At 59.0% G+C, this 12214-nt stretch overlaps 1 protein-coding gene across 1 annotated transcript; it reads right to left on the bottom strand.

Annotated features, from left to right (window-relative positions):
• Positions 1-8720: 8720 nt before the first annotated feature.
• LOC119872638 (SLAM family member 8-like) lies at positions 8721-11949 on the bottom strand. Its single transcript, XM_038541806.1, has 4 exons — positions 11712-11949; positions 10074-10370; positions 9309-9397; positions 8721-8795 (listed from the first exon to the last, which is right to left on the bottom strand). Exons 1-4 carry the CDS (start codon positions 11947-11949, stop codon positions 8721-8723), a joined length of 699 nt encoding a protein of 232 aa, XP_038397734.1.
• Between the last annotated feature and the right edge of the window lie 265 nt (positions 11950-12214).

Here is a 12214-nt window from a genome sequence, read left to right as displayed (position 1 = left end):
ACCCCAGGAGGCCTGGAATGTCCTTCCTCGATCACACTGCTGCAGAGCACTGAGCAGGGGACACAAACCCCTCAGGCCCCCCTCCAGAGCCCCATCTGCCCCATTCCTCACAGACCCAGGGACCTCACAGTCTCTGTCCTTCAGGGGACACGGGTAGGACAAGATGGGGATGTGCACAGATCAAATTGTCCTGAAAAAAAGAACAAGCTGCTCCCTGCGGCAAGTCAAGATGCCTGGGTGTCTGCCAGAGCCGCCTCCAGCCCAGTGGTTTGGCTCCAGAACCACCGCTTCTAAGTCTAGGCCAAGCCCCCCGCAGCCCTGTGCCGGGTCCTCTCCCAGGCCCACCCTGGCCGCGCGGCCCTGCAGGGTGTCCTCCGCACACAGCCCCGTGGCCTCCCCGCCGGCCTCACGCCCCGCCCCTGCGCCCCTCAGATGCTCTGCTCACCCCCATCCCACCTAGATAGGACCCAGCACCATCGGGGCTCGGGCCCTCCCCCACCCCTCTCCCCGCTCCCCCATCACCCGCTCCAGCCCAGCCTGCGGCCGCTCATCCAGCAGCCAGGCTCCCAGCTCCGCACCGTGGCTCCCGGCACCTCTGCCTGCAGCGTCCTTCCTGGACCTACACGGTTCCCGCTCACACCTGCTCAGCCTCTGCCACTGGCCCCCTGCCCAGGGAGACCCACCTAGAACAGCAGCTCCCCTGCCTGACGCTGCTTCTCTTGGGTCACCCACTGGCACCACCTGACCTTATACATCTACTTGGTCCCTAGTTTATTTCCAGTGTCTCCCCCTAAATACAAGTACCCGGGGCTGGGAATTAATTTTGTTCACCTGTGGGCCCAGCACTGAGTACCATAGTGAGCACTCCACAAACAGGCTGTGGAGGTGGGATCGCCAGAGGGGAAAGCCGGGATTCCAGAGGGAGACCACCTATCTGGCCTCAAGTCCCAGCTCTGCCCTTACAGGCTTCGGGATCTTGCAGATCTCAGAAGAGTGTCGAGCCTGTAATAAATGCTATAGAGTTTAACTCTTCTAAAATTGTAGATTAAGATGCTATCCTTGATCAACAAATAGGCTGTATATCTGTTAGTTGGCGGGAAGAGGGTGACAGAGAGGCATGGAAGAGAGGAAAATCCTCATCTTTCTGATGGAAAGTACATGGTGAAAATACTGAATGTGAAATTCAGTATTTGAAAATACTAATCTGAAAATACTAATGTGAGAACATTATTTTTTGAAATCAATTTTTTTTAGAAACATAGAGGTAAATGCCCTAAGAAATAGTTAATATTGCAAGTGATTGTCCTCAGGGAGGCGTGCAGGCTCCCGCTCCACGGGAACCCTCGGGCACAGGTCCCCCCCCCTGCCCACATCTCTGAGATCAGGACCCTCGTTTGCATTGATGTTACCTAGTGGTACAGACAGTCCTGAGGCAGCAGGTCATCCACGCGGTGTAGCTGTGATAAAACACAGCGGCCCCTGGGAACTGGGAGCACATGGGACGGGCTCCCCTGGAGCAGGGGGCTGCGGACACGGGGGGAAGGAGGCTCTGTGCTGGAAACACTTGCCCCCACTTTCAATCATGTAACATGAGCTTCATCGTCAGGAGCTCCTGCCAGAGGGAACAGGGCACGTTATTTTCTCAGTGACAATGATTTTTTAAAATTAAGTTTGCCAGCTTCAGACTCCTTTTTTTGAAGTAGGCCCTACGTCAGTGTGGGCTCGAACCCACCTCCCAGATCTAGAATCACCCCCTCTTCTGACGGAGCCAGGCAGGCCCCTGGACCCCCTCTATAAATTAGGTATGACTTGTGAGGACATAAAGCAGGCACCGATTCCTCTGGATTTGCATTTAATCCTGCGAACAGCTTGATGAGGTCAGTCCCGTCAGTGACCACACTGGACTCAGCAGAAGGAGGCACAGAGAGGCTGGGTGACTTGCCCAGGGTCACAGAGCCCTGAGGGGAGGTCAGGAGGGGTCACAGCTGTGAGCGCTCATGTGGGGACCAGGCAGGGGGGGATTCTTCAGGGTCCCCAGGTCATGGTCCCTCCTCCCAGAGTGTCTCCACCTGCCTGACCTGGTGACCGCCCACTCCTCAGAACAGAAAGCAGCCCAGAGAGCTGAATCTGCAGGGAGGGACAGGGTGACAGGCAGCTCACTGGGGACTGCGCTGTGCTGCTGACTTGGGCAGTGTTCTCGGTACCTCAAGGACTGCTCAAGGCCCAGGGTCCAGAATTCGCTCAGGGCCACATGTGTCCCCGAATGCCTGCCACCCCAGGAAAGCCTGTCCCACCCCACTCCCCAGGTGCTCTGTCCACTGGTCTCTAGGTCGGTGTCAAGGACTGAGGGGGCTCCTCTGTCCTCCTGAGGATGTTTCAACCCAGACACCTGCATCCAGAGCTTGGTCGCAGACTTAGGAATCTCAAAGGTTCCCCCATTCCCAATGGTACCCCAGCCCACTCCCAACCCCAAACATCCGGGACCCAGCCCATTACAGGTAGGCCGCCAGACCCCGCCCTAACTGTGAGCCAGCACCCCTCCTACATCAGAACCTCCACCTGGATGGCTCCCCTGGGCTCCTACCCTCCAGGTGGGCTCCTCATCCTGAGCTCCTGACTGCACCTTTATGTCTGAACCGCCGCCCCCTTGTCCACCTGTGACCCCTCCCAGTCACCCTGGCGCTCCCCACCCGGGACCCCCCTGGTGGTGTAGGAGCCAAGGGAGAGGCTCCGTGGCTCCGCCCTCCGGGCAGCACCTGAGCCCCCCAGGCCTCCCTGAGCACCTCCCAGCCACCGGACCCCACCCCACTCCGGCCCTGAGCACCGGGCACCACCGCCACCTGGCGGCCGCCGACCCAACTGCCATGGAGACGTCCTGCCAAGAAACCTCCCAGCTCAGTCAGCTCACCTGCAGGCACAGGGCAGGAGCGCCTACTGTGTGCACGCGGGGCGGGGGGAGCACAGGCAGGAAGCAAAGTCTTTGTCCTGGAGGGACCCACAGGCTCGCACATCCCTTCAGGGGAGGGCGTAGAGCCTCCATCCAGAGGCTCCTGGGCATTTGCTTTCATCCAGGGAAGAGCAGCACAGGTGGACTCGGATCTCAGCAGGAAGGTGGCTCCAGGGGTGAGGGGCTGGATGCACAGGGACACCAGGAGGGACGGAGCTGCAGGCATGGGAGGACATGTGGCTCAGGCCCTGTGGCTGGGTCTCTGCTCCTGACTGAGGCCCAGGCAGCTGTGACCAGAGGAGGCTGCTCCAGGGGCGGGGGGAATTCCTGCTCCGGAGTCTGCATGAGCACCTCCAAGGATGTCAGCAGATGCCCTGCAAGGGCCCTGAGTTCACTGCAAATGAGAAAACAGGCTCCTTATGCATGATTGTTCCCCAGGAGTGACAGCCTGGTAGGAGGCATGGGGGAGGGAGGGAGCCCGAGGACTCCTTGCTGGGTCCAGGCCTCTCCTCACAGGCCTCCAGGGGGTCAGGGAGGTGGGACCCTCACATGGGGGAGGGGAGCCAGCAGGACAGAGGAGAGACAGCCCAGTCCCTCGAGGTCCATCCAGCTCCCTAATCCAGGGCCAGAGTGTGGCCTCCCTGAGTGTGGGGATGGTGGGTCACAGGGCTCTGAGGACAGGTGTCTGAACACCCGGGTGACAGCATGACTCATCAGCTGCCAGGTCCTGGTCTCTCATCCTGAGAACAAGTCCAGAGGGTAGAGGGGAGCCCCAGGAAAGCCCACAGGAGGGAGACAGAGCCAGGCCATGCTGACCCAGGTTCAGGCCAGGAAAACTGGCCCCCGGGTGCCAGGAATGTGGGCAGATGCGGGTCAGAGGCCCCATGAGCATCATGAACACGCACACCAGCAGCAGGACCACGACCTCCCTCCTCCCAGACTGTGGGTCTCTGACTGCCTGGAGGTGACGTCAGGGGCCTCCCCAAGAAATCCAGGCTCCTGAGCCCAAGGACAGACTTTCCATCCTGTGTCCTCAGGCTCCACACGGGCCTCCAGGCAGTGGGTGCTGATGCCCATGTGCTGATGTGAGGCCGATTCTGCTTCCACAAGCTTTGGGGTGGAATTGGGACAATCCTCCTCTGGACACTCAGCTAGATGTAAGAAACTCACCGCACCCGGAACACCCTGGGATTCCTCCACAGGCATCACCAGAGATGAAGGGCCTCAGGTTCTGCCCAGACTTACCCTGTCAGATGTTCTAGACTCCAGGCCTGGCTCGGGGCCCTGCCTGCTGAACTCTGTTCCTCACATTCCCTCGGCCCAGCTCCCAGATGTCCTGCCAGAGAAGGCCTCATGCTCCTGCCACCCGTGTCCTAACCCAGTGAGCACCAGCTTCCCTCCTGCCCAACACGAGAAGTAAAACAGACCGGAGTGGGAGGGGGGAGCTCAGGGATTATGTCCTGGGACAGGTGCAGTGATAGAGGCTCAGTGACCAGACAGCAGTGTGGACAAGGGAACCAGGGTTTGCTGGACGTTCAGACCCAGGGTGGAGGAAAAGATGAATCCAGGGTGACGTCCAGGTGTTTCGCTGAGACATCTGGGAGGATACTGTGGGTGGACTGAGCAGTAAATACCAGTAAAGCCTGGGGAGGAACAGGTTTGGGTTGAGGAGATGGAGGTCAGGAAGGGGGTGTGCCACGTGGTCACTTTGGTTTTGAGGAGCAGAAGTTCATGAGGCAGATGTGTGTGGGGATCAAGTCAGGGCTGGAGATGTGGTCTCAGCACAGCCGGGTTCCCTGAGCCCTGGGATTCGTGCAGGTCACCCAGGAAGGGACTGTGGGGAGGGGGGAACTGTGGACTTGGTGCTAACCAGCAGAGGATGAGGTGCCACTGAGGCAGGATTTCATCCTCCAGACAAAATCCCCTGACGTAGGAGACAGTAGGGTCTCCCACAGCAATGTTGGGTGCTGAGCAGGCACCTGCATGATCAAAGAAGAGGCAGGTGGCCGGGGGGCAGGACAAGGTGGGACTGACGGAATATCTAGAGACCAACAAGGTAGTGAAGGCGCAGGCAGGAGCTCTCCCAGCAGGCAGGTGACAGGTGCACCTGCAGGTCTGTCTGTGTCTGTCTGTCTCTCTCATATGAAGTAATTTATGAGGTGAGGACACACAGACTACAGAAGAGACTCTTTGCTCTGAACAGGGATGAGTTCCAGCTCTCAGGAAAACTGAGAACAGCCACTAGAGGGAAGGTGGGGCCACAGTCCTTGTGGGATCCAGGCTCCTGGTGTTCATGCTCCACGTGAACGTCTGGACACACGAAACATACAGGAGGAGGACCCAGTCCAATCCCATGAAAGGCTGGGGGAGAGCTTGCATTCTGGAGGCTTCTGCCAGCAATCCTGGGTCCTGCCTGGAGGACAGGAGCACACATATGTCCAGGGCAGCTTCCTCACAGACCTCAAGACCTACACTTTAATACAATGATGTAATGTCATAAAGTTCGATTGTTTTAAAAAGCATCTTTTCATATTTTTAAAAATATTTATTTATTTATTATAGAGAGTGGGAGAGAGAGCACAATAGGGGGAGGGGGGAGGGAAGGGACAAGCAGACTCTCCCTGTGTGGGGAGCCCAGTGCGGGGCTCAATTCCAGATTCCTGAGATGATGACAGGAGACGATGTCAGTTGCTTAACCTAATGAACCACTGGGCGCCTAATCCTTTAATTGCTTAAATAATTATGATAGCCTCCAGACCAAACATGGACTTGAACCCCAACCCTGAGATCAAGGGTGAGGTGCTCTACAAACTGAGCCAACTGAAAGTCCTAGAATTTATCCTTTGAAATAAACCACAGTACCTCAATTCAGTCAACTTTGATTTTTAATAAAAGTGAGTCATCGTGGGGGCGCTTGGGTGGCTCAGTCGGTTAAGCATCTGCTTACAGCTCAGGTCGTGATCCCAGGGTCCTGGGATGCAGCCCCCTGTGTTGGGCTCTCCCCTCAGGGGAAGTCGGCTTCTCCCTCTTCCTCACCCCCACATGCTTGTTCTCTCTCTCCCTCAAATAAATAAAATCTTTACAAAATGAGTCCATGATGAAGCCAGCACTGCCATATTCTGCTTGACACCAAGTCGTGTTCCGGAAAGAGTCTCGTGGTCAGTGTTGAAGGACAGAAAGGCCATCGAGCCCAGGGCCAGCGGGCCCAGGCACGCCTGTGCCGCCCCCAGCTCGGGGCTCCGGGCCGCCCTCCGCCCTCAGGCTGCCGCAGGCTCTGAGGGAGAAACAGCCCTGGGACTAGGGCCGCCCTGAGCGCGAGCAGCATTGCTGAGCAGCACCGGGGGGCGGCAGCTGAGAAGGGGGAGCAAGCAGAGGACAGATGCATCCTCACACACGCTCCATCCGTTCGCTTTCGCAAACCAAGTCAGGAAGCAGGAACTTTACAGGCTCAGAGAGTCTCTGCGGGAGGAGAGTCGACCAGGACCCAGCGTCGGTCCGTCCCACTGATGCCCTCGAACGTGGAGGTTCAGAAGGGAGCCACGTGGCAGAGGGAGTGGAGGTGCCCGAGGCTCCTGGGTCCCCCCACTGCACCTGGATGGGGGCGCAGTGGAAGGACTGATCCACTGAGAGATTTATGGAGCCTCAGGTCTCATCCCCTGGGTTTGTCTGCATCGTGGAGCATTGAGGTTCCCTTCCTGCAGCCTCTAAGGTGGACGGTCAGGGCCGCAGCTCTCGGGGACCACGGCTCTGGCCTTCCCGGGGACTCGGCTCCTCTCGTGTCCTCAAGCCTCCGTCCCCTGCCTCTGGGTGTGGGGCAAGTGAAGAGCCAGGCTGTGGCTGGGCCCCGGCTCCAGGGCACACGTGTGTCCCTGTCTGTCATCCGTTTTCCTCTTTCACCTCTGGCTGTTTTACTATTGCAAACGGCATTAAAAAAAACCAAAAAGTTACTCTGCTCTGAGGAAGAGCGCACGGGTGGCTCGTCCCCAGGGAAGGTCTCTAGAGTGCAGGGGAAAGTCCTACTGAGACCCCAGGACATCCTTCCCGGAGGCAGGAGAAGGAGGGAGGCAGGTGTCAATCAACACAGCCTGTTAAAAGCTAACTGGTAGGACCCAGAAACTTCCATTTCTTCCTGAACAGTAGGAGGCTCTGCCATTTGCGGCAGGACAGGACAGAAGGGAGCTTTGCCAGGACTCGGGACAGACAGCCGAGGGCTGGGGAGCCGCGCCTGGAGCCCCGATCCCCGGGCTGGGTCCCGGCCCAGCGCTCCCAGCTGCGCGGCCTCCAGAGTCAGCCCCTAAGGCCTCCTTCTACTGACCCGACCCTGCGCACAAGACCCCCACGTCACGGCGTGTGCACGAGGCCCGGGAGGTCCCAGCCTGCACGAGGTCAGAGCAGTGCGGGCCACAGAGCAGCACGCAGCCGGCGCTGACCGCCACGGAGGCATCGCGTCCCTGAATAGCTCTCGGCCCAGCCTGACCGCGGGCTGCTCTTCAGACTGTCCCGGTGGGAGGCTGTGAGTCACAGTGGTGCGTCCAGGGGGCGAGGGTCCGAAGGTAGTTTGCTGTTCTATAGATGAGGAGGAGAGCAGAGTCCATCCAGGGGTGTCCGGGCTGAGGCTGAGCCGACCTGGAACATGTTGGTACCAATACATTGACTCAGTTTCCCGCTTGCTCTACCACTGTGTGTGTCTCATGGTGAAAGTGTGCAGAACCACTTAGCATAGACACTAACTGATGCTTGGACCAGCCAGTCCCTCAGCAGAGGAGTCAGAGGAGGAAGAGGTGAGACCAAGGCTGCAGGCATCATGGTCCCAAGACAGGTGTCCCCGGGGGGCCGGATTCTCCTGCTTCTTCCAATTAAATCCTCATCATGGCCCTGCCTGGCCTGCGGACCTCACTGTAGACAGTAGTGAGGGGCGTCTCCCCTTCTAGACGAGCTGCACCCCTACCCTGGAATGCAGACAAAGGGTCCTGTAACAGCAGAGGGACAGAGAGGCTCAGAGGGACCCCCCGCCAGACCCAGTGCTGCTGACATGACCTCCCCTAATCACTCAGCACTGCATGGGCCCTGAGGTGTATTTTGTAACTAATACTGTGCTGTCTGGAAAGAGTTCCAGGGGCGTCGAGGTCAGACCCTGTGGATGATGGGGATTGACAAGCATATACCCAGGCACACAGGGATGTGGGAGGACTCAGGCTGCCCCCTCTCCCAGCCTCACCTGGTCCCTGCTGTCTCCAGTACCCTGCTGGCTCAGCTCTGCATAGTGGATGCCACCCATTGGGTCCCTGTGCTCCTCCTGGGACCCTGCACCTGGGTCATAAACACAGGGAACTGAAGTCTGAGCCCTGGAACCCTATCCCCTCCCCTCCATGACCCCAAGGTTATGGCCTCCCCCACCAGCCTCCTGCAGGGACATCCCCTGAGCAGTAAAGGCAGGAGGAAGGGAGCCCAGGGTCCAGGGGAGGGAGGTGTGTGGGCCCGGGGAGGAGAAGTGCAACCTGCCTCTCCCAGGCTCCAGGCTCTTCTTCACTCGTGTCCTCCAGAGGAACAGTCCAGCTCCCAGGATCAGCAGCAGGACCACAACAACCCGCAGGATGGTGGGTAGTTGGGAGGCATCAGCCTGTCCCTGTGGATCTGCTTCCCCCGCACAGAGAGATGGAGAAGGTTAAGGACAGAGAGAAGGACAGACGCCCATTGCCCAGCACGTACGTGGACACGTCTGAAGGCACCTGCTCAGAAGCTGAGGAGGGAGCAGCAAGGCAGGTGCTTTCACTCAACACTTCCCGAGCTCCTGCTTGAGGCCCGGGGGCTGAGAGGAACAGGACACGGTGCCCACCTCTGAGGACACCTCAGTGGGAGGAGGGTGAGAAGGTGCCAGAGGGAGCCAGCCAGAGCCATCCCAGGGCACAGGAGCTCCCAGCCTGTACACACGTGGTCAGGGAGGGCCTCCTGGAGGAGGTGATGAGAAACCTCATCCTGAGGGAGGAGTGCAGGGAGCAGACAGGCAGGGTGGGTGCCACCGTCCAGGAAGGAGGGCCATGAACAGGGAGGGGGGCACCTGCCAGCCCTGGAGCTCCAGCACCCACTGGGGCAGGTGGGAGGGGGACCAAGCAGGGAGGAGCCAGGTAGGAGGGTGAGAGGGAGGCAGGGGCCTCTTTCCATAGGGTCCAGTGTGTCCCTGAGCGATTAGTTCCCCTGGGATCAGGGATACTGAGGCAGCAGGGCCCCAGCAGCTGGTGGAGGAGGGGGGAGGGCCGAGGGGGCACATGGGACACCGGGTCTCTCATTCACTCAGGGAAACACAGACTGTGAGCAAACAGCCCGGGGCCGAGCAGGGACAGGAATTCAAGGAGAAGCAGACGTGGCCGCTGCCGTCCAGGGTTTGGGGCTGCAGAGGAGGCTCATCCTGGTCCAGAGCCTCACTCTCAGTGTGGGGGCCCCTGGCGGCTCCTGAGAGGACGCAGGTGTGAGGGCAGGATGGCAGCAGCTCCTGCGGGGCCTGAGCCCCTGAGGCCCAGACCCCGGGTCAAACTCTCTTCATGCTCGACCTGCCCCCAGCGGAGGCCTCGGGGAATGCTCGGGTGTCAGGGCCCAGAGCCAGCTGGAGCCAAGGGGTCCCTGGATGGGAGTAGGGGGAGTGAGGATCCTGACCTGGAAGGGCTGAGGGCAGAGGGAGGAGCTGACCAGAGGCTGGGGGCTGAGGACAGCAGGTGACATCTGGGACGCAGGCCAGCAGGTAGGGTGATGTTGTCCGTGAGCCCAGGATCGAGCAGAGGAGCCCCCGGCCCTGAATCCTGAGGGAGTCGCTGATTCACACCCCTGCTGGTGGCACAGACCCCTGACATGCCTCGACTCCCCTCATGAAAACCACCCTGGACACAGGGAATGATGGATGAGGGTGGGCAGAGGTCCCTGCTGGGTGCTGCCTGGACCAGCAGGGGTGAGGGTGGGGGTAGAGGAGACCGGGAGCAACACGCAAGGGCAGAAGCAAGTGGATGTGCCTGCCAGACTCTGGATGGGGTGACCAGGTGGCAGGTGGTGCCATAAACAAGGGGACAGACCCGAAAACCCTCACCCAGGGCTGCCTGAGCCCCGGGAGCCCCTCCCTTCTGCAGGATGCACTCACCGTGGCCACAGATGTCCCCAAGGTCCAAGGTGGCAGTTTTCTGGTCCCCCTGGTTGCTGAGCACACAGGTGAGGCTGGTGCTGGGCTGGGTCAGGGGCAGGCTCAGAGCCAGGGTCCAGGGGCTGGGGGCTGGTCCTGGGGCCCCTCCCTGTTCCAGCTCCCTGGGGAGTCCCCTGCTCCTCCAGGACATGGTCAGGTCCTCCCTGGTTCCCGGGGTGTCACACTGCACGGTGATGTTGCACCAGCCTGGGGTGGTGGACAGATTCGTGGTCCGGATCTGGGGAAGGGGCAGGGGCTCTGGGGCAGGAGGGACAAGAGGACAGAGTGGCAGGTGGTTAGAGTACATCGCAGCTCAGGCTTTGTCCTGTGGAATCTCCCTGAAGCTCTGGCTTCCTCCCCCTCAGGATGGTGAATGTATTTTACAGATGACCCAGAAGTGACCCAAATATACAACAGATGCCATAAGGTTGGAGCTAGTGAGTTCAACCTTTTGTTATTTTACTGATTGATCAAGTCTTACAAATCTCCCACGAGTAAATAATTGGTGGGCCCACCTACCCATCCCCATTAATTCTAAGAAAGTGGTGTGTCCTCTAGAAGGAGATTTTTTTTTTAAAAGATTTATTTATTTATTTATGGTAGACAGAGAGAGAAGCGCAGAGACACAGGCAAAGGGAGAAGCAGGCTCCATGCCGGGAGCCTGATGCAGGACTCGATCCCGGGACTCCAGGATCGTGCCCTGGGCCAAAGGCAGGCGCCAAACCGCTGAACCACCCAGGGATTCCCTAGAAGGAGATTTTGAATAGAAGGGTTTGTCCTGGTCTAGACGCTCCCCTGCTTCTCCCACTTGGGTGTTTCCCGGGACCCCACAGCCCATGGTGCAGAAGGCCATTGGCCATATCTGGGAGCCCAGAGATCAGCCTAGGCTCCCAGAGGGAGAGACCATGGTGGGGACACAGTGTGGTCCCTAGGAATGGCCTCCCCGAGTATGGTGGTAACATACACTGAACTTTTGGTTCAGCCAGAGGATAAGGGACGGACTCTTAATAGGGCTTGCAAATCTCTGCCTGAGGCTGCAATGCTCCCTCTGCAGCAGGACTCATCCCAGCAGTGCTGGCTGTGCAGGTGGAGAAAGGGGCCACGACTCAGGGGGTGCAGGTGTCACCAGAAGGGGGTCAGTAAGAGAAATGGATTCTTCCGGAGCCTCTAGAGAGGAGCACAGCCCTGCCCATACCCGGACCTCAGGGCATAGCCTCTGGGGTCTGACTCCTGCCCGACCTCACAGTAGGACCCTCAGGTGGGGTGTGGTGAGCCCCTGAGGTGTCCTCACCTGTCCCAGCGGCACAGACAGCTAAGGGACAGCCTGAGAACCCTGAGTCCTGTGGGGACTGTAGTGTTAAGGCAAAATCCCCACTTCCCCCCACAGGGGTTCCCCTCCTGAAGCACCAAAGTGATTCCATCCCTGGGGTGACTCTCAGCTCTGCCTGCATTTGTGGCGAACACCCTGCATCTGATTCCAGGGGAGAAGAGAGAGTCTGAAGGCTGGGGCCTGGGGGGAGCCCTATGGGCGGGGCGCAGGGACCCTCCAGGGACAGAGGAAGGAGGTGAGCTCTGGGGCTGGGGGAGGGGCCTACACACCATACACAGTCAGGTGGAAATCCTGGTCGTATTGTCTTCCTCTGGAGTAGAAGCTCCGAGCCCGGTACAGCCCAGTGTCCTCCAGGGTCAGGTTGTTCATCCTCAGGGTCGTAATGTTGAGCACACGGACCCTCTTCTGGAACTTGTACTGGAAGTTGACCCATTCTGGATCGCGTGCCCCAGGGGAGACCTGCAGCAGGATTGTGTAGTTTGCCCCGGAGGAGATCCCCCAGGTCATCTTCTCCAGCTCAACTCCTGCAGGCAAGTCTGGGTTTCTGAGCACTTGAAACAACACAGAAGCTCCTTGCATCCCCTTCAGAGAAACAGGGTTTTCAGAATCCTCAACTCCAGAACCATGGGCTTCAGAACCCTGGGTGCCAGTGCTGCAGACGCCTAGGGCAGAGGGCACAGGAAGTGAGGGTGGTTTCCAGGAGGAATGAAGGAGAAAAGCCCAGAACCCATCTTGCCATTAAATCCCTCCCATGTGCTCCGTGACTCCTGGA

This window comes from Canis lupus, chromosome 7 (assembly GCF_011100685.1).
Source record: "Canis lupus familiaris isolate Mischka breed German Shepherd chromosome 7, alternate assembly UU_Cfam_GSD_1.0, whole genome shotgun sequence".
NCBI lineage: Eukaryota > Metazoa > Chordata > Mammalia > Carnivora > Canidae > Canis > Canis lupus.
This window is presented reverse-complemented; position numbering and strand designations above follow the sequence as displayed.

What these genes read in the sequence shown, in the direction of transcription:
- LOC119872638 (XM_038541806.1), bottom strand. Translation starts at nt 11,949, where the DNA reads ATGACCTGGGGGATCTCCTCCGGGGCAAACTACACAATCCTGCTGCAG. An exon ending in TGGGGACATCTGTGGCCACG is followed by an intron (nt 9,398 to 10,073) that starts GTGAGTGCATCC and finishes GCGTCCTCTCAG; the next exon opens with GAGCCGCCAGGGGCCCCCAC. An exon ending in CCCTGGACGGCAGCGGCCAC is followed by an intron (nt 8,796 to 9,308) that starts GTCTGCTTCTCC and finishes CCTCCCACTGAG; the next exon opens with GTGTCCTCAGAGGTGGGCAC.